Source organism: Quercus lobata, chromosome 1 (genome assembly GCF_001633185.2).
Source record: "Quercus lobata isolate SW786 chromosome 1, ValleyOak3.0 Primary Assembly, whole genome shotgun sequence".
Taxonomy (NCBI): domain Eukaryota; kingdom Viridiplantae; phylum Streptophyta; class Magnoliopsida; order Fagales; family Fagaceae; genus Quercus; species Quercus lobata.
The window spans coordinates 26,783,012-26,805,221 of NC_044904.1; the positions used below are offsets into that span (position 1 = coordinate 26,783,012).

The window sequence follows — 22,210 nt, forward strand, 5'->3', positions numbered from 1 at the left end:
TTACCATTTCTGGGTTGCATGTTTTTTGTTTTTTAGTTTTTGTTTTTAATTAAGGACATGTGTCAGCACACTTCTAATTGGTAAAAAAAAAATATTTTAATAACCATGTTATCATTTTTCATCCACTACTTAATAGCAGAGAGTTAGAGACTATTTTGAAACAATATTAAAATGTTGAGGACTCTCCCATTAAAAAGAAAAGAAAAGATTCAATTGATACATTTGAAACGTTAAAAACCAAATTGACTCATGGTGCAAATATGAGGGACCAAACTCATAATTCACCCAAATTTAGTTTATTAGCCTTCTTCTTTACACAAATTTGCTAGTGCCTTTTTTAATAAATATTGCTAGAACTAATTTAATTATCCCACAAAAGACATATTCATGCATTATAATTTATTTTATGCACAAAATTAATTAATTAAAAACCAAATATAAAATACATGAATTAACATAAAAAAGTATGATAATACTTTCCAATAATTATATAAATGTGAAAAATTAATCTATCATCAATTTGCTTAAACAAAATTTATTCATCAAACAAGTTTTGTGGTTTTTTATTTTTATTTTTTATTTTTAAATTTTATTAAATTTATGTTTATTATGGTTAAAATCACATGTTGAATGGATTGTATATGAAAGACCATTAAATATCTAAAAGATCAATTTAGGTTAAGTGAAATGGGTGCCTAGGACATTCTCATCTAGTAACTTACCTTTGATCTTAGAGCTGGGGTTCAAGATTGTGCTTTTCTATATAATTTTACATTTTTTAGGAATGTAACTAGGTGTCAATGTCATGTAACTTTTCTTAGATTATAACTAGGATGACCGTCCTATTGTATAAAAGAGAGCTGAGGAAGTGAAATAAAACGAAGAGACAAACTAATGGCAGATCTTACCTTGTGGAGAGTCCAAGCTAGTGGATGCTCACAATTGCTTCGTTTTTATAGTTCAATAATTCGTAGAAGAGATATTTGAATCTTAAATATTTTTATTGGAAACATTAATAAGTGTCAACTAGTTGAGTTACAAGAGGTCTTGAGTTTTCATATTTTAGTTCCAGGCTTGATGTTTTGGCTTTGCTTTAGAGGATTTTTTTTTCTTTTGGGGGGGGGGGGGGGTGTGGGTTTGGGGGCTATTGCTTTACAAGCTTTTCTTTACACTTTTTGTGGACTGAAGCTTGTATGTCTGAGGTCTGAGAGGGTATTCATAAAGAGAAGGTGTAAGTTAGTTAGGCAGAGTGAAGGCATAAGGTTTTTTTTTTTTTTTGAGAAACTAGTGAAGGTATAAGTTAATTGGGAGTTCATGTGAAAAATGCCATAAATTTTGAGAATTTACACGGATTTTGCTAATATCATGATTGCATCAATAGGACCTTATTCTTTTGTATAGATGGATCCAATACCCCAATCTCAATAAGAGTTATTGTACAGAATCAATTATAGTCTCATCGGTACTCACACACGACACAACCAACATTTGGTTGGTACCATTCCATGCCTTGATGGCATAGTTACCTATATTTTACCACTTCCAGTCACAAAAGTCATAAATAAAACTCCTTATGTGATGAATAATTTACAGTCAAACCGACGCATCTGCAGCAGTATCAGCAATTGCAACCTCTCTTACAAGATTTTTGGTTGAAGGCAACCCTGCAACCACATCGTCTTCAATACCACACTCATTTGTCCCTCTTCTGATCATGAAGTAACCATCCTGTCATCAAAATCAAGTACTAAATTAGAATTTGGGAAGGTACAATTTTAAAGTGGAGAACAATTTGGTGGAAACATACATCACCCCAGCCTCTATTCCACTGATTCGCAAGAAGCTGCAACAGAGAAAAACGGCATATTATCTTCCCAAATCTTGTAACTATAAAATTTTAAGGCAATAACAAGAAAATATCAACATACCCAATAGTCCTCCCCAGAATCACTTGTCCCCCACCCAATTAGCTTTACAGCATGACCGCCCATTACATCACCAGTAACGTGTTTGTAAACCCCAGATTTGTAGTGAGCAAAATCCTGTAAAATGGTTAACAGAAACTACAATGATCAGATAAGTTCATATCTAACAGAAAAAAGAAAGGGAACAAAACCTAAGAAGAAGAAGAAGAAGTCATTTCCTTGAAAATGGTTGTAAAAATGTAAAATGACAAAAGAATAAAGGCTATGAATAAATTAATTTGATACTTATTTTGTTGAAAGAACTATAATGACCAAGTGAGTATATTATTTAACTTGATAATAACAAAATGTCATTTTTTCAATCATTTGGATAATGCAATGCATGAGCGCCAAGGGTTTGAAATCCTTCTTCGTTTTTAGTTTAAGGGGAGCTCACAAGCTAACCTTAAAGTTAGAAAGGTAAGTGTACAGTGACATGTTATAGCTCATGTCCGCAACAAGGCCATCTGCAATGCTCTGAAGAATAGATAGAAGAAAAGGAATTGACGACCCAGTTGGCATCCTCTACAAAGTGGCAAGGGTCTGAAATCCTTTTTCATTTTTAGTTTAAGGTGTCAATCAAAGCTACTTCAAATGGTAAGTGATCATCAAAAACCACATCTTAGGGTTTATTCTTTGTTTATAGTCCCACATTTTTCATAAAACAAGTTTTCAAAAGCCCTAACCTTTACATTTTGCAAAACAATTAAAATTGAGTTTTGCATTGGTTGCTCGAATAAATTCTAATGACCTTATAAGAGAAAACACATTCTAGTCATTCAAAAAATCTTCCTTGTAGATCAAATGAGGCAACTTTATGGGCTTGACAGCCTTTGAAATCTCGGACAATTGAATGACCTCTTCAAGCGATTGATCAAGAAGGCTCTTTTTGCAAATTTTGTCTATTAGAATTAGGAATCCTTGTTTTCTCTAGGTGCTTGAGCAACAAAATTTTCCCTCTATATAAGGACCCTTCCGCTAGAAAAAACAAGAGTGATCAGTTCTTCAAAAGCCAAAAATTCCTTTGGGAGCAATCTCTCTTTTTTGAGTTATCTTTTGATTCAAAGTCTATGTTTTGTGAGAATTCTTTGTGTTCTCTCCATTTCTTTGTATTTTTCATGATTAAAAAAAAAAAAAAAGAAGAAAACCTCTGAGAGGTCCAAACTGCATCCTTAAACACTTTGTTACAGTGAGTTTGATAACACTATGGACTTTATATTGTGTGCTTTCCAGAGAAATTTTCAACCTTTGGCCTGGGAAAGATTGGTATTGGTAGTTTCAATCTTTCATCTATAAAAGGTTGGTATTGAAGAATACACATGTTGAAGAAAAAGCTCAGGTTTTAGCTTGTATTGCATGAAGATTTACAGAGGGCCTGGATATTCAAGGAGGACGTGGATAGTCAGTTTGACAATTGGGGACTCATGGATTTGAGTTGGAAACTCATTGTTGGTAACTAAATGTAATCTTTGTTTATAGTTTATCGGATGCAGGAGTCTGGTTATCCTGCGTCATTATCTCTTTGTGCAGACTAGGTTCTGTGGCCTTTTTCGGGTTGGGTTTTCCACATTAAAAATCTTATGCCAAGCATCTGTGTGTGATTGATTAATTATCTTGTTATGTTAATTTACAAGCTTGGTTGAACTCTAAATTCATTTCCACTATGAGTAACAGCATAGGTGTTAACTCTAGGGATATATGTTTACACGCACCACACCTTTTCATGTTTATCAAGGGAAATAGTGCTAGAAGGTCTTAGGAGACTGTGGATCATTTACTCAACTGTTTGAACAAGCCAGAGTTAAAACCTAGAAATTACAAACCAAGCTCCAGCTATGCTTGCTTTCTTTACTAACACTCCACAATGTACCACTCATCCTGCCTTTAGATGGGGACAATCAAGATTCTGGTGGCTTTGCCACCTGAACCCTATGGTCCCATCACATTAGTGAAATCCAATGGCGGGCAGATTGCATCCCACAGTTGACTGATGAGAGTAAAGACCAACTAAATCAAAAATAATCAAGGACCAAAAATTGCAAAATAAAACCGGGGTTCTGCTGGATCTCCCTTCAACAAGTCATATTTGAAGATGCCAACCAAACTGATGAAAGAGGCCAGGCAGCTTAGGTGGACATAACATGCAATGCATCTACAAGGGAAATACGGTAGAGATCAAGTGATCTTTGAATGTACTTTCTCAAAATTTGGTCATTGTGGGAAAGAGCCCTTATTCCAGAGGTGTGGGTGATTGGAATGTGGAGTCTGCTTAGGATAGAAGTATTCTGAATAGGAGTTCGCTTTGGTGCATATGAAAGTGGCATGGTCAGCCAGCATAAATTAAATATGGAATAACAGAGAAATCCAGGCCCCACAGAAATTGGTAATACTAGTATAGTTCTGGCCACTGGATGGATTGTTTACTCTTAAACTCCATCAGCTTTGATATGACTGTTGTATCTATGTCTTGATCCACTTGCATAACAATTTTTTGTCTAATTAAATTTTCTTGTTATTATATGAAGAAAAAAGAAAAAGAAAATTTCCCTTATTAATATAGTCCCCAGCTGTATACTTGGGTGACTATTGTTTTATAGCAATAAAAATTCCATTACTTATCAAAAAAAATATTAAAAAGAAGAAGAAAAAGAACTAATGATATTAATAAATAATGTCGAAGGAAATTCAGCAAATTCAATTATAAAAGCATAAATCAAGAAGCCAAGAAACTTTCGTTTACCTCATAAACGGTGAAGGCGACCTCAACTGGTCCATTCTTATAAATTTCTGCCATGATACTGTCTGGATCAGAACTGATTCTATATGCACTAACACCATAGTGCTTTGAATTCCTCCATAGCTGGTTCTTGTTTACACACTTCCTAACGCACTTGGGAGTAGGATATGCAGGCTCACAACCAGGGTGGGAACAGCCAATATCATCAAAGTATGGGTCACACTGCCAAATGAAAAAAGAGTTCATTAAGCATACACCACCCAAAAAAAGAAAAATGCAACACCAATGTTACAGAGCAACTTGATCACGCAAAATTGAGAGAGAGAGAGAGAGTTGTTACCTCTTCAGTGACAACACCATGGTGGACAAAGTATCGCCATGCATAAATTGGATACCCCCCATCACAACCAGAGCCACACATAAAGCCACAGCATGCTACGAGATCGTTAGCAGAGAGAGATATGTTCTGCAATAAATCATATAGGGAATAAAATGCCCCCAACCAAAAAAAAAAAAAAAAAGGATATGCATTAATATTGTTCAAGACAATGCAATCTGTTTCCTATATAACAATTCAGTTACCATGCCAAAATGGATGCAAAAACGATCTGATAGTGCTTCAACAGCACCAAACGCCCAACAAGAACCACAGTGACCCTGAAACATCAAAACCAAGAAGTTTTGAGAGTTTTTATAACTCTTCTCTATCAGGAGATAATACGAGGTATAGAAGTAGAATTACCTGATCTTCAATAGTGAAATTGGGTCCAGCATTTGACATATAAACAAGCTAACCATTAGGACTTCTGAAAGAATCTTTTAATGACAAAATATAAACCAATCAAGCAACTTACCTAGAATTCTTCCAATTGTGCTACACTGTGGCCAAGCAGTTCTTGCATCAAAACTAGTTGGCAACTTAGATAATTTTGGATGAGTTATAAGAGGGATACTCTCCAAATCCTTTTGAGGTGTTGGTTTGACTCCAAGAATGTGCTTAAATTGCCCAACCTGTGCATAATAAGAAGCACTTGTCAAGCATGTAAATGGGGTAAGAAGTAATCATAAGATGTTACTGCCAATTGAATACTCACGGTATAATTAGCAAATCGAGGATTCATGGTAGCTTCCCAACCAGCATTAGGGTCATCGTTTACCTGTTTAGTGATTGACTCCTGCAATGGCCATGTGAGAGCCAAAACTTAAATAATTTTGACTTCCACCCAAAGCAAAGTGCTGAAGCAGTACTTATGTAAAAAAATTCACAATGAAATAGGTAAAAAGAATGTTATTTACACCATACCTTCACAAGTAAAATGGTAATATGAAAGTTATTTTATTTTGAAGAGCTCCCAAAGGAAGCTCCGAATATCCATTCCAAGGATATTGGAAGTTATAAAAGTTTCCATTAATTTGGTAATAAAATTCTCATTACTTACCAGAGAGAGAGTCTTTCAACAAGTAAGGAAAGTACCTGAAGGATATGAGAGTTAAGTTTGAGACTGGGAACTGGTTTGACTGCAACTACCTGCAGACAACAACGATAAGATGTTCACATAGAGATTTCAAACCTTAAAACATTAAGAGAAACAAAAAATTCACTTGAAAGTAGAACTAATGATGATAGACTTGGATGAAGACAACATAAGGTTCCCATTGTCCAACTCTATATATGAGCTCAAAGTTAAGAGTTAACATAATAAACTAGAACCTGGTGAACGATGTGGTACACTTTGTTTACAAATTAAAAAATTTGGCAAACCAAAAATTCCGATCTTTTTCTTCCTTAAGAGACGACTATTTTGAATACTGAAATCTTATACTTGTCAGATGCCATAGGGTCAAATCTATCATATCTATCAAAAAAAAAACTTATACAGCAAGTTTTTTGTCAAAATCAGGCTAAAACTATAAAAATTAGAACTTGAATACAGTATTATCATTATTTTGTATAAAATATTTATACACTTCTCATCCCAATAGCAGATCAATATTGTTCACAACAATATACCCATTAAAAAAAAAAAAAAAAATCCCAGAGAGTAAATTGTTTAGTTTAGTAATAGTAAGAGGTCATGAATAGGAACTTTGGATCATTCTTTTTTAAAATAAATCACTGAATCAAAAAGGGTATAACATCTAGCTGAATTTAAGGTTGTTATTACAATAAAACTAACAGTTACAAACAGAGATAACAATAAAAGTGAAATTGGTGTCATATGAAACATATATGAAGTAGGTAGTTAGTTTAGTTAATACCTGTTGGTGAAAGGCTGAAATGGCACCCAAAAGTAACAAAAGAGATACAAAATAAAACGGAGTATTGGCCATTGTCCCCAGCCTCTTCTCCCTCGTGTTGATCGAGAATGAACTTTTTAACTTTGAAGAAGGAACAAGATAAGGGAAAGGTTGTTGGGTGGCGTGCTAATTTCGAAATGATCAACTATTGGTTGCGTCTCCTATTATCGATATTTGATGCGTGTGACTAAAGAAGAAGGAAATCGACATTTCGACTGACTATTATGTAATGAGCTCATACTTCATCTTATGTTATCCTATCCTAGCCCAACAGCCAGCCCAACAACAATACCATTCACGTGTGTCAATAAGGATCAAGAGCACGTACTAAGATTTTTCGGATAATTTTAAATGGACCATAAACATCACTGTTGTTTGTAATTGAGCTTTATGAGTCTTGGTAGAGCTAATACAAGACAAAGATTAAACTAAGAAGAGTTTGTAAATGATTAGTAAGTATTGATACTCATTTTCGTGACACTTTTGGGCTCAATTCATGTATTATATTCTTTTAAGCACGATCTAAGCCCATGCAACATGTTGGAGAAATTGAGTAAGTGTGGTTTGGAGAGAATGTGTTAGTTTCTTTCGGACCTTTTGCATGAGCTTAGCCTATATGCGTTACTAAGTGGGTAAGGGACACTAGTAGCACCTTAAGCTCATAGAGGAGGTTTTGTACCCGAAATTTTCACCTTAAAAGAGCTTCTATTCTCTGGCTAACTGTGGCCCAAAGTTTTTGCCTTAACTTATTTTTGCTTTTAAACATAGTTGGCTCTCATTGGCCAACTCCAGCTACTAGCCTTCACTTAGGTGAACCTCCCAATGATATGAAACAACTAAAAAGGGGGAGCTAATGGGGGTTTAGTCAAACCTTTCCCTTAATGATGATAAAAGTAAGCCTTCCTTTTATCCAAACAAAAGCAAACCTAAAAATTACTATTTGCTTAACACCTTGGGGTTCAAAATCTTTTCTATTGACCAAAAACCAGTCACTAAGAGCACCCAAAACTCAATATAAAATTTCAAAACAGGCCAATCGTGTTTTTCCCATATAGCTGAAACTTGAGAGTAAAAGCTCACTTAGTCAGGAAACATTCTCACAATTATAAAGCTTGAGGGTGGAAATAAGGGTACAGGAGAATTTTCCCTCTTGTCCTCACAATCTCTCTTAATTTCCTCTTCTCGTTGACTGTGGGTCGAAATTTCGGACTTGTTATGTTTTTATGCATTTCTCTGCATTTTTGTTATTGACATTTTGATTTCTCTCTTGTTAAAGCACCATTAGCCTTTATTTGCTATACATTGTGAATTTTGGGCTTGACTCTCCACAAATAATCATTTCTAAAGAACCCAAAGGGAGATTTGGGTTGTTCTTGTATTTTTGGCCCGTCAAAAACGTCCCCGACAATTAGTTCAATGGATTTTGAGCAATGTGTGGATTCACACGTATGTAACAACTTTTTCCCTTTTGTTGTTGGCGGTTGAAATTTTGGATTATTTTATTTTATTTTATTTATAGAAATATTGAGTATGGAGTTCAAGAAGGCAAAGCCTCAGTCCAATCCATAGAGCACTAAACCTTAAGAAATTTACTATATATATTAATTAGAGGAGAAGAGCTTTAAAAAAAAAAAACTATTTTTAATTTTTTTAAATGGTATTTTTTATTATCTTTTTTATTTTTATTTAAAAATTTTATTGAAAAGAAAAATGACATTGTTTTAAGATACTTAGTAATGGCAATTCCCTCACGAATGTGGATGAAAAGACTAAATTAAGTAAAGTTAAAAGTTGGAAAATTAAAGTGAATGGAAATTAAAGTTAAATGATTACATTGAATTTTAGACAAAATTAGAAGGTATAATATGTAATTTAACTGAAAAAAAAAAATTATTTAAAAAAAACAAAACTTGAAGAAAAAAAATCCTAAACATTGGATTGAGATCAGGTGATATTGCATCTGATGCAATAGCTTTTAATGGCTAATATTGAGAGTTGAAAAGAAAGCAACTTTCAATCTTAACATTGAATAAAAATAGTGAGAAAAAGTTAAAAAATAAGAGTGGTAAAAACTTTTTGTGAGAGGGGAATGAAGTAATGGGATATTGCACCGAATCCTAATCCCTAAACAATCACTTTGTCAATGTCATACAATCCCACAATCCTCCCAAATTTACTACATTGATAGAAGTTGGTTTCTTTAATTTCTCTTCTAATGATACCCCGTAGTAGTGTTATACACTTACACTGCTGGCAAGATCTTATAATATCTCAAAAGTTGAACTTGAATAATGGTGTCCCAACGTTGAAACGCATAAGCAATCCCAACCTAGGACACAAAACGATTCCTTGCTTTTGCAAATATCATGATTGCATCAATAGGACCTTATTCTTCTGTACATATAGATCCAATGCTCCAGTCTCAACAAGATTATTTGTACAGAATCAATTAGTCTCATTGGTACTCACACACAATTAGCATTCAGTTGGTAACATTTGATGCCTGGATGGCATAGTTATCCATATTTTACCACTTCCAGCTCAAACTGACACATCTGCAACAGCATCCACAATTGCAAACTCTCTTACAAGATTTTTGGTTGAAGGCAAACCTGCAAGCACATTGTCTTTGATACCACACTCGTTTATCCCTCTTCTGATCATGAAGTAACCATCCTGCCATCAAAATCAATTACTAAGTGAGAATTTGAGAAGGCACAATTTCAAAGTGGAGAACAATTTGGTGGAAACATACATCACCCCAGCCTCTATTTCACTGATTCGCAAGAAGCTGCAGCAGAGAAAAATAGCATATGATCTTCCCAAATCTTTGTAATTATAAAATTTGAAGGTGGTAACTAGGAAATATCAGTATACCTAATAGTCCTCCCCAGAATCACTAGTTCCCCACCCAATTAACTTTACAGCATGATCTCCCATTAAATCACCAGCAACGTGTTTGTAAACTCCAGATTTGTAGTGAGCAAAATCCTGTAAAATGGTTGACGAAACCTACAATGATCAGATAAGTTCATCTCTAACCACTAAAAAAAAGGACATTTCCTTGCAAGTGGTTGTAAAAATGTAGAATGCTGAAAGAATAAAGGCTATGACTAGATATTCTGATGCTCATTTTTTTGAATGAACTATAATGATCAAATAATTAGTATATTACTTAACTCAAAAATAACAAAATATGTTTTTCGATTCGTAGTAAAATGCAAAACGTTCAAAGAACAAGGGTTGTGGATAGAACAGCCTTAAATCATTATGTTCGAGACAGTCCAAGCAGATAATGAAATGCATGAGCTCCCAGATTTTGAAATCCTTCTTCGATTTTAGTTTAAGGGGAGCTCACAAAATAAGATAAGAGGAGCTAACCTTGAAAAGGTAAGTGGTATGGTGACATGTTATAGCCCATGCCTGCAGCAAGGCCATCAGCAATGCTTAGAAGAATAGATAGAAGAAAAGGTGGGAAAGAATTAAAATTTTTTTTTTCCAAGTTCAATTGACAATCGAGGTGGCATCCTCTACAAAGTGGCAATGGTTTGAAATCCTTTTTGATTATTAGTTTAAGGTGTCACTCAAAGCTACATCAAATGGTAAGTGATCTAGTTACTAAAAACCACACCTTAGGGTTTATTCTCTATTTTTGGTCCTACATTTTTCATAAAACAAGTTATTGAAAGCCCTAACCTTTACATTTTGCAAAACAATTGAAATTGAGTTTTCACCTTGGTTGTTCAAATAAATTATGACAACCTTCTTATGAGAGAAACTCTTTCTAGTCGTTCCTACAATCTTCCTTGTAGTTCAAGTGAGCCAACTTTACGGGCTTGACTGCCTTTGAAAACTCAGTCAATTGAATGACTTCTTCAATTGACTGATCGAGAAGGCTCATTTTGCAAAACTGGTCTATTAGAATGACAAATCATTGTTTTTTCTAGGAGCTTGTGCCACACGTTTTAGCTTCTATCTAAGCACCCTTTTGCACAAAAAAGCAAGAGTGCTCAGTTCTTCAAAAGCCTATAATTCCTTTGTGAGCAATCTATTTCTTTTAGAGTTATCTTTAGATTCAATGTCTATGTTTTGTGAGAATTCTTTGTGTCCTTGCTAGTTATTTGTATTCTTCATGATTCTTTGAGCAAGAAAACCTTTGAGAGGTCCAAACCCACATCCTAAACACTTTAATGTGACCATGTGAGTTTGATAACATTATAGGTTCTATATTGTGCAGTTTCTAGAGAAACTTTCAACCTCTGATCCGTGAATGATTGGTAGTTTCAATCTTTCATCTGTAACATTTTGTAGACAGAGCTCAGGTTTAGCTTGTTTTGTGTGAGGATTTATAGAGGGTCTGGATATTTAGGGAGGACGTGGATAGCTGGTGAAACAATTGGGGACTCATGGGATTTGAGTTGGAATTTATAGTGCATCTCTTTGTGTGGACTAGCCGACTAGGAACTGTGGTTTTTATTTATTTTTTTGGGTTTGGGTTTTCCACATTAAAAATAAAAAATAAAAATTCTTATGTTGTGCATGTGTGTGATTGATATATTATCTTACTCATGTTAGTTTACAAGCTTGGCTGAAATTCAAATTCGTTTCTGCTATGAGTAGCAGTACAGGTGTTAACTCTAGGATATATAATTATATGCACTATGTCTTTTCATGTTGGTCAGGGGCAATAGTGTTAGAAGGGGATTGTGGAACATTCGCTCAACTTTTTGAACAATCTAGCTTCATGGTGCATGAAAGAGTTTGTAATAAATGCATTTACAAATATTACAATGCCCGAGCTCCAGCTACGCTTGCTTTCTTTACTAACACTCCACAATGCACCACTCATCCTGCCTTTAAGATGGGGACAATCCAGATTCTGGCGGTACTACCAGCTGAACCCAACAGGCCCATCAAACTAGTAATATTTAATGTGGCCAGACAGATTTGGCGGACATAACAACATGCAATGCATTTGCGGGGGAGATACGGTAGAGATCAGGTGATCTTTGAATGTACTTTCTCAAACTTTGTTTTAGTCAGTGTTGTGAGAAAGAGCCCTTATTCCAGAGGTGTGGGTGATTGGAATGTGAAGTCTGCTTAGGATAAAAATATTCTGTATAGAAGGAGTTCACTATGGTGCACATGAAAGTGGCATGGTCAGCTGGCATAAACCATATATGGAATGAGATGGAAATCCAGGCCCATATGAATTGGTAATACTAGAGTAGTTCTGGCAACTGGGCCATTGTTTTCTCTTAAACTCCATAAGCTTTGATATGACTCTTTGTAGCTATGTCTTGATACACTTGCATATTGTTTGTCTAATAAAATTCTTTTGTTATTCTTATCAACAAAACTAAAGATAAATTTATCTTATTATCATATTAAAAAGAAGAAGAGAAACAACTAACAATTAAGACTTATGTCGAAAGAAGTTCAGCAAATTTAATTATAAAAGCATAAAGCAAGAAGCCAAGAAACTTTAGTTTACCTCATAAACAGTGAAGGAGATCTAAACTGGTCCGTGCTTGTAAATTTCTGCCATAATACTGTATGGATCAGAACTGATTCTATATGCACTAACAGCATAGTGCTTAGACTCCTTCCAAAGCTAGTTCTTATTTACACACTTTTTAGCGCACTTGGGAGTAGGATATGCAGGCTCACATCCAGGGTGGGAACAGCCAGTATCATCGAAGTATGGGTCACACTGCCAGAAGAAAAATGAGTTCATTTTAAGGATACAAAAAAAAAAAATAATAAATAAAATAAAAAACACACACACACACACACAACACCAATGTAACAGAGAAAATTGATCCAGCAAAATTGAGAGAGAGAGAGAGAGATCCTACAGAATCATAGTAACAGGCAAAAGAAAAAACTTGTTACCTCTTCAGTGACAACACCATGGTGGACCAAGTATTGCCATGCATAAATTGAATGCCCCTCATCACAATTAGCACCACACATAAAGCCACAACATGCTACAAGATCATTTACAGACACAGATATGTTCTGCAATAAACCAAATAGGGAATAAAACGCCCCCCAATAAAAAAAAATATATTGAGATATGCATTTATATTGGGCAAGATAATTCAATCCTTTTCATAAATGACAATTCAGTTACCATGCCAAAATAGATTCAAAAACGATCTGATAGTGATTCCACAGCACCAAACGCCCAACAAGAACCACAGTGACCCTGAATCATCAAAACCAAGAAGTTTTAAGAATTTTTAGAATTCTTCTCTATGAGGAGATAATGCAAGGTATAGATATAGAATTACCTGGTCTCCAGTAGTGAAATTGGGCCAGCATTTAACACATAAAAAATCTTACCATCAGGAATTCTGAAAGTATCTTTTGATGACAAAGTATAAACCAAGCAACTAACCTAGAATTCTTCCAATTGTGCTACACTCTGGCCAAGCAGTTCTTGCATCAAAACCACTTGGCAACTTAAATGATTTTGGATGAGTTATAAGAGGGATACTCATCAAATCCTTTCAAGGTGTTGGTTTGACTCCAAGAAGGTGCTTAAATTGCCCAACCTGTGCATTAGAAGAAGCATTTGCTTATAGAAAGCATATAACAAAACCATCACTTGATGTGTCAAGCAAGTAAAAGGGAAAAAAGGTAATCATAAAATGTTTCTGCCATTTGTAGACTCACGGTATAATTAGATAATCGAGGATTCATGGCAGCTTCCCATCCAGCATTAGGGTCATTGTTAACTTGTTTAATGATTGATTCCTACAATGGCCATGTGAAAGCCAAAACTCAAATCATTTTGACTTCCACCCAAAGCAAAGTGCTGAAGCAGTACTTATGTCTAAAATTCACAATGAAATAGGTAAAAAGAATGTTATTAACACCATACTTTTACAAATAAAATGGTAATTTAGCAGCTATTTTATTTCGAAGAACTCCCAAATCCCAAGGGAAGCTCCAAATATCCATTCCAAGAATGTTGGAAGTTATAAATTTTTTCATTAATTTGATAATAAAACTCTCATTACTTACCAGAGAGACTTTCTGCAAGTAAGTAAAGTACCTGAAGGATATGAGAATTAAGTTTGAGATTGGGAACTATTTTGACTGCAACCACCTGCTATCAACAGCACTAAGATTTTCACACAGTGATTTCAAAACTTAAACATAAAGAAAAACAATAAATCACTTGAAAGCATAACTAATGATGATAGACTTGGATGAAGACAACATAATATTCCCATTTTCCAACTCTATATATGAGCTTAGAGTTAACATCATACGCTACTACATACCCTGGTGAACCATGTGGTACACTTACCTTTCAAATAAAATAATTTGGCAAACCGAAAATCCCAATCCTTTTCTTCCCTTGTTGATACTTATTAAAAATGACAATATTTTTATACTAAAATCTTATACTTGTTGGATGCCATATGTTCAAATCTATCACATCTTAATAAAAATAAAACCAGAAAACTTATACTAGTCTATTTGTTAACGAGTTTTTGTCAAAATTAGGCTGAAAAACAATAAACAGTAGAACTTGAATAGAGTCTTATCATTATGATGAAACAATATATAGAAAGTTGTATACAATATATTAGTAATAGATTTTAGTATAAAAATACTGTCTACACTTCACATCCCAAAAGCAGATTAATATTGTTTTTCAACAATAAACCCATAGAATAAATAAAGAGGAACTTCCCAGAAAGTAAATTGTTTAGTGTAGTTTAGTAAACTAACTTGGATCATTCTTTTTATAAATAAAATCACTCAATTAAAAAGGGTACATGACAACAAAATTAACAGTTACAGAGATAATAATAAAATGAAATTGGTGTCATATAAAGAAATTTCTACAACATATACATATTAGATGAGACGTGGGAGTTAGTTAGTGTGGTGGGCCTTTTAGTAATGATGGGCTAGGCTATCTCCTGCCGTACTGGACCTAATTATTCTGGATTAGGGAGTTGAGATCAGTCCAATTGCAACTCACTTTGGTCCGATTTGTGCACAAATTATGTCTCGTTTGCCAAGAACATGTTCATAGCAGGCAGAACTACTTTGGATGGGTTATAGCAAGCAAACATGATAATAATAATAAAATAAAGTACTTTTGTCCTTTAGATAAAATGAACAAATAATCCTCAATTTAAATGATAATCACAATAATAAGGAACATCTTGTAAAGAAAATAGTGGAAATAAATGGGTAAGGCACAAGTTAGCAAAAGAAAGGAAAAAGATTAATTTGATGTGTCGAGTTATGTCACTGTACCAAGACCAAAAAGGAAAACTGTTTTTCCTCAATGAGAATAATCTCTTAGGGAAAATCCTGCTGTGGAAATTAATCACTTTGAGGGAAACGGGCCTGAATGGCTTGTGCTCAAAAGAATCTTTTGCTTTTGGCAGAGAGCAGGACTGTTAGAGGGAGAGAGAGGACAACCTATTAGTGCATGTCTACCATTCTATACTCCCCGTTTTCTATTCTTCCTAGTTTTTCCTTTGTTTCTTTTCTCTTCCTTTTCTTTCTCAGTGTTTACTTATTTGTTGCGATTCTCTCCTAAAGGTTGATATTACCGTGTTCATGATTGTGATCCTGCCTCCCCCTGCTGTGCACGGTAAGGGTCCTTTATATAGTGCCTACTGTAACCAGATTTTACTATTTTAGCCTTTAACAACCTTTGTTTGGTCTGGGTGTTCTTGCTGACCACTTATTGGTTTGTCAGTCGCTCAGCCATCACCACTTACCTAAACTGGCTGTGCCACTAGGCAAAGAAGACTATTTTGTTTGTTTGCTGGCCATGACACTCTTATCTGCTACGGTGTGGGTGCTCTCTCTCTCTTCCTATCCCTCATGACATGCACCTAGTGGTCTCGGCTCATCCTTGCTTCCTTTGGGTGGTATGTCATCCCAACAGGACATTTCCCCCAAAAGAGCCTGAGCAGGAACCCTAGAATAGGTTTTCCTCTCTTTCCACCACCAGACCATGCCCTTTTATCTTTGACCCATGACCTCACCACCTCCTGTATTGGCTAGGTACAGGTTGGTGATGTCTAGGCCTTGCATGTGCTTCACTTTCATGTATGTTCAAAATCTGCCTGCTGCTCATGCGTTCGTCGTGGTCTGGAGGCTTATCTGCATTTTCTACTGCCCATCCTTGGCTTCTTATGGCGTGAGCCATTTTCTGGCTTCTCATTCTTTAGGGCCCGCTCCCTTCAGGGGCTGGACTTTTGCTTAATTGTGGGCTTTTCCTCCTTCAGTCCATTCTTTTGCTTTTTTCTGCAATCTTTACATTTCCTACCGTATTGCTCTGTTATTCCTGCTATGGTGTTATTTGACCCAAGCCTGCTGGGTCTCTTTGGGCTTGTTGCTTATTCTTCTCTCAATGACTTAGTATAGTCACTTGGGCTTTTTGGTTACATTGCTTGTGGGCTCCTATGTCCCATTTTCCTTTTGGGCATCTTTGGCCCATTTACTTTCCTTGGGCATCCTCGACCCTTTCTAATCTTTTGTTCCGATGAGCTTTTACTAATTCCTTTGGGGTTCCCTAGCCCAATTACTTTATCCTTCATCTTTAGGGCTCATAGACTTTCTATCAACCCCTTACTTTTTTTACTTTCATTATTTTGGGCCTTCTGTGGCCCATTCTCACTTTTCTACATCACATACTGCCCATGAATTTGCTACTTCTCTCTTTCCGGGTTCCTTTAGGCCCGTTTGCTTTCTCAAGGCCCATTTGTTTATTTTATGACCCTATAATCTATTATTCCTGTCGCTTGAGCTTAATGACTTTTCTATCCAATTACCAACTCATTTTTGCCCATGTTGCTGGACTTCTCCTTTCTACTGGACTTCTCCTTTCTACTGGGCTCCTCGAAACGAGCCATCAACAGTTAGTTAATTAGTTGGTCAGTACCTGTGCGTTAAAGGCGGAAATGATCACCAAAAGTATCAAAAAAAAAAAAAAAAATGCCAAAAACAACGTAGTATTGGCCATTGCCCCAAGCCTATCCCCTCTTGTCAATCGAAATAAATGGATAATAAAAAGGACAATTGTCAACTGCGAAATGAGCAACGATTGGTTGATCTTTCTTTATGTGACTAAAATAAGAAGAAAACCACTTTTTTTTAAAATTTTTTTTTTTAAAGTATTATTATGTAATGAGCCCAAACTGCATCAAGCCCAACATCCAGCCCAACAACACATCCATCCATGATACATGTGCAGAAGAGCATGTGAATTTATAAGTTCAAGAGCTCCTACAAGACAAGACTAAGAAGAGTTTGTTAGAAATGGTTAGTTAGTTAAACGTGGTAGTTAACAAAGGTCATTATGAAAGTTGATGCATTTTTTTCTCAAATTCTCTTTTAGGCTCCCTTCCTAATTCCTTGTTCTTCTTCTTCTTATAAGGTGCTTAGCTTGAATAAGTCATTGCTCTTAACATTTCCCTTCAAACAGATTCCACTCCACCTATAAACCATTCCGCATTCCAATCCCTTTAAACGTGAACAAGTTCATTACCTATTATAAATGTAATTCTAATGACTTAATTAAAAAAAAAATAATTATAAAATCAAGTAATCAAATTAGATATAATATTATTGCCATACTTCTAATCTTTGAGTTTTATATCAATGGGTTTAATCCATTAATAAATCTTTGGGGGTGGCAAGGGGACGGATTTTATACTTTTATCAATTTCCTCATGGTCTCAATCTCACACACACACACACATACACACATTTAAATTTTTTTTTTTTTGAGTACTCATTGTCTCAATCTTAATATATATGACAACAGCAACAACAATTCCCATTAAAAAAAACAACAATAATAATAGTAATAATAATAATTATTATAATAAAAATAATGAGAATACAAACATTTAAAGTGATTTGGCCTTATAATCCTACATCTAGAACGAAAAGTCCTTAATAGCTACATTTTTACTATTAAAATCTTTGAATTAGAACAAACCTAACATTATTTAATAGACTAAATCCTAGAATAATATTAAAATAATTAGGCTTATACTATTTGAGTTACGTATAATTAAGATTACTTGCATTTAAAAAATAAGATTAATATTACATTGTTTACACCCCAAATAGAAGGATTGAATTGGATCTGGAGTGGACCAGACTGGATCAAATTAAATGAAGCATACATAACATGCTAAAACAAAGGTTGAATGCATGCAATGATTGAGGCTTTAATGTTGAGACACTATGTAGATCACACTCTATCGATCAAAAGTGTATAAAAAAATCTCTCACGAATTTAGACTTGAATGATGGTGTTTTTACACCCAAAAAAAAAAAAAAAAAAAAAACATAATATCCACATCATAAATGCTTTGATGAAATTGATGAGAAAGAGGGAGAGATGTTTCTTTATGTGTTATTCTCTACAACACTACGCATTGATAAATATTCTATCACTTGTACAAGTGAGCCCTTGCCCCCCTTTATGTAGACAACCAAAATTTAAGAAGCCAATAGATCAATAACTAAAATTGAATGTGGTTGCAATCGCTAAAATTGTATTGTTATCAAATATGAGATAGATGCATATGAGGTTGTTAGGTCGTTGTTCACGGTAGGGAATAAATTAGGATAATCTTATAAAGACGCTGTTAGTGATGGAAAGATAAAGAACCTTTCATGATAGGAAATTTTTGGAGAGTTTCTTATTGATTTTAAAATCTCACATTAGATAGAAGAATAAGAAGTTGCACTAATCATATTATAAATGGTAGCCTCACAATGATAATAATGGAAGTAGGGAGGTGTGGTAAACCCTGTGAACAAAGTAGTGGTATGACTTTCATGTGTGTGAGGTGGTTAAAATACGAAACCCTATGAAATTTTGAATTTTGTATGTGTGAGGTGGTTAAAATGAATGGTTCTAGGATCATAAATTATTTTACAATGTTTTGGTCATAACTCTGACGTGACAGATTGTGAGTGGTTAACTATTACTTACACATGGATTCACAATTTTTTCTTTACCACGCTACAATTGTAGCAAGAAGTTATGAAAAATTAGGTGGTCCTAAACTTTTCCGGTTAAAATAGGAAACCCTTTGAAATTTTGAATGTACTGTTTTATGTACAAAACTGTTAAACATTTGTGAAAATAAATAGTGGTTGTAGCATGACATGCGTTCATACAATTTTTTACAAAGAGTCAATGCCAAGGAGTTGCCTTACACAATTAAAAATTTATAACACATAATACAATACTACGCTAGTTGTTTCGTGTTTAATTAATATTATTATTATTTTTTAATTAAAAGAGTTAGTTGTTACACTCAAAATATCAAAGAATTCTACAAGGGTTTTGTGTGTTTTCCCTAAAAATATATACGGATTTTCAAAAAGGTTATATGGTAATATTAGAATAAATAAATAAAAAGTAAAAAAATTATGCTATAATATAATAATTATTATTAGTTTCTCAAAAAAAATATTATTACAATTATTTTTAAAAAATTAAATTTTACACTTTATAAGTTAAGGTGTAATTAAACTTTATAATTCCAAAAGTAACAAGTTTAATTTAATTTTAATCTATTTAAGATAATGAAATTAGATCTAGAATTTAAATATAAATTGAAAATATAATTTATTGCTTTGAAAACATAAGGTTTAATTTATTATTAAACCATTAAATTTTAGAGTTTAAAAATGTAATTTTTCATATTTTTTTTTAATGAGTTCCATTTTTACTTTGATTTATCATTTCCAGGGAAAAGCTTCTTAAACCCAACGGAAGATAGACAAGTCACGAGTCACGAGTGGATAACAGTCAGTCCCAGCTCAACTCTCACTCTCACTCTCTGTCTCTGTAAAAATGGCAACCTTCACAACCACAATACCACCCTCATCTCTCTCATTCTTCTCCTCCTCCATCTTCCTTCCAAAACTTTCTTCTTCTTCTTCTTCTTCTTTAACCTTCAGACCCAATTACCTCAAAACCAAAACCAAACCCCTCTCAGTCACCTCTGAGCTCGCCACCATTCCAGTCCTCTCCTTCACCGGCGACAAAATCGGCGAGACCCAACTCGAAATCAAGGCCGCCCCACCCGACACGGCCCGCGCCGTCGTTCACCGAGGCATCATCACTGACCTCCAGAACAAGCGCCGCGGCACCGCCTCCACCCTCACCCGCGCCGAAGTCAGAGGCGGCGGCAAAAAGCCCTACCCACAAAAAAAGACGGGCCGGGCCCGCCGCGGTTCGACCCGGACCCCGCTCAGGCCCGGCGGAGGCGTAGTATTTGGGCCCAAGCCCAGAGACTGGACCATCAAAATCAACAGGAAGGAGAAGAGGTTAGCGATATCGACCGCGATCGCAAGCGCTTTAATCAACACGATTGTGGTGGAGGATTTCATGAACAAGTTCGAGGGGAAGCCGAAGACGAAGGAGTTTATTGCGGCGATGAAGAGGTGGGGGCTTGATCCGAAGGAAAAGTCGCTGTTTTTGATGGGAGAAGAGGAGGTTTCGGATAATGTGAGGCTTTCGAGCCGGAATATCGGGACGCTGAAGATGTTGACGCCGAGGACTCTGAATTTGTTCGACATTTTGAATGCGGATAAGCTTGTGTTAACCCCTGCGGCGGTGGAGTATTTGAATGCCAGATATGGTGTTAATAATAGTGCCTATGATGATGATGAAGAAGAAGAAGAAGAAGAATATGAAGGAGAAGGAGAAGGAGAAGGAGAAGAAGGACAAGGTTAGTCATTTATGTACTTGTCTTTTTGGGTGTGAAAATACAATGTAGTTCCTAATCTTTAGTTCATTAGTGATTTTTAGTCATGATCTTATCAGTGCCACTTATCATATCAGTGATACAAAGAAGTTAAAGTAATCATTTTTAGTCCATAATATGTCTAATGAAGTGATGACGAATCAGGTTTTAGTTTAGACATATCACTTTAAACTCCATGTATATACTAAAATCGATCATGGACTAAACTTTAAAGACCAACATTGTATTCAAGCCGTTTTTCTTTTTATCAAGAAGAAGATGTGGTGTAATTTTAAGTTTGAGAGTGATATCTGTAGCTTCGGGCTTGAAATATGGCTTCATAGTGGATGACCATTGGATAACATGAATAAGGGAATTGTATGTATTGGACGATGTTGGTGGTTATGGATTAATAACCTATGCTACTCGAGCAAATGCCAGATATTGTTATATGATTGAAGTTTATATACTCTTAATTATGCTTTGTTGAGGATTGCCATTATGCTTTTTACTGCCACAAATGGGCATTCTCATTGGAGAGTCTATCTAGTTTCACTCTTGGCAATGTGCATCCATTTTCGTGTTACTCTTGCCAGGCCTCTGAGAAAGTTTTTTTTTTTTGGTGGTGCCTTTCTGTTACACCCATGTTTGTTAATATTTGTTAGTCTTAGCAAGGTAATTTTTTCCGGTTTGCTTCTATGGCGGTCATGGATTGGTACTTCATTCTAGCTGAGTATGAGAAATGTAACCTGGGAATTTCCTTTGCTGTTTCTTATAAGTTATAAGAGACTGGCAGTGGATCTATTATTCATGCTATTCTTCCACTGATTATATTTATTTTATCAATTTGGCATACAGGAACAGAGGCAGATGAAAATACTAATGCATGACCCGCTTATTCCTTGATTGACCTAGGACCAATACCATTTCAATCTGGCTAACCCTGAAGGGGGATTCTGCCCTTTATGTTGCAGTTGCCATCTTATCAGTTATCATATTGCTGGCTGATTTTGGTAAATTTTCTGTGCATGATTTTTGTATTAATTTCCACATTCCTTTAATACAATTGTGTCTATTTGGATCTTGTACCTTGTTGTTTCTCCAGAATGTTGCTTCCTGGCTCAACTCTCCTCCCTTTGTAGGATATATAATCTACGGGTACTCTCTTGGGCTATTGTTCTGGTTTGGATTTTGTGGTTCTTACCTTTTGCGAATTTTTTCTGTACCTTATTAGGATTGCACATTGTTGTTTCACTGTAATGAATACTCCATATAATACCCCGTATCTGAGTCTTTGTAACGCCTCCCCCCCTGCCCCCCCCTATCCTTCTAGAAGTTTGATGTTTTCAATCCAAAGGTTATAGGATCAGATTGCAGGAAAATCTCTTATTACATTCTCTATGTTGTCATTACTTCTAGCTAGATGACAGATTTCTTGAATCCAAATT

General features: G+C 35.1%; 2 protein-coding genes and 1 pseudogene across 2 annotated transcripts; 1 reads left to right on the plus strand and 2 right to left on the minus strand.

Moving 5' to 3' along the window:
• Positions 1-1,366: 1,366 nt before the first annotated feature.
• Positions 1,367-7,225, minus strand: LOC115985163 (cathepsin B-like protease 3). The gene is made up of 11 exons (XM_031108130.1): positions 6,961-7,225; positions 6,176-6,229; positions 5,796-5,876; positions 5,556-5,712; positions 5,444-5,448; positions 5,284-5,358; positions 5,042-5,167; positions 4,705-4,923; positions 1,929-2,042; positions 1,808-1,843; positions 1,367-1,728 (listed from the first exon to the last, which is right to left on the minus strand). The coding sequence occupies exons 1-11, from the start codon at positions 7,030-7,032 to the stop codon at positions 1,594-1,596; spliced, it is 1,074 nt and encodes a 357-aa protein (XP_030963990.1). The 5' UTR covers positions 7,033-7,225; the 3' UTR covers positions 1,367-1,593.
• A 2,065-nt stretch (positions 7,226-9,290) lies between these two features.
• Positions 9,291-16,898, minus strand: LOC115951724 (annotated as a pseudogene).
• A 2,874-nt stretch (positions 16,899-19,772) lies between these two features.
• On the plus strand, positions 19,773-21,947 carry LOC115985171 (50S ribosomal protein L4, chloroplastic). The gene is made up of 2 exons (XM_031108134.1): positions 19,773-20,747; positions 21,621-21,947. The coding sequence occupies exons 1-2, from the start codon at positions 19,868-19,870 to the stop codon at positions 21,650-21,652; spliced, it is 912 nt and encodes a 303-aa protein (XP_030963994.1). The 5' UTR covers positions 19,773-19,867; the 3' UTR covers positions 21,653-21,947.
• The last annotated feature ends 263 nt before the right edge of the window (positions 21,948-22,210 follow it).

What these genes read in the sequence shown, in the direction of transcription:
- LOC115985163 (XM_031108130.1), bottom strand. Translation starts at nt 7,032, where the DNA reads ATGGCCAATACTCCGTTTTATTTTGTATCTCTTTTGTTACTTTTGGGT. An exon ending in TTTCAGCCTTTCACCAACAG is followed by an intron (nt 6,230 to 6,960) that starts GTATTAACTAAA and finishes TGTTGTCTGCAG; the next exon opens with GTAGTTGCAGTCAAACCAGT. An exon ending in CTCGATTTGCTAATTATACC is followed by an intron (nt 5,713 to 5,795) that starts GTGAGTATTCAA and finishes TATTATGCACAG; the next exon opens with GTTGGGCAATTTAAGCACAT.
- LOC115985171 (XM_031108134.1), top strand. Translation starts at nt 19,868, where the DNA reads ATGGCAACCTTCACAACCACAATACCACCCTCATCTCTCTCATTCTTC. An exon ending in AGAAGGAGAAGAAGGACAAG is followed by an intron (nt 20,748 to 21,620) that starts GTTAGTCATTTA and finishes TTTGGCATACAG; the next exon opens with GAACAGAGGCAGATGAAAAT.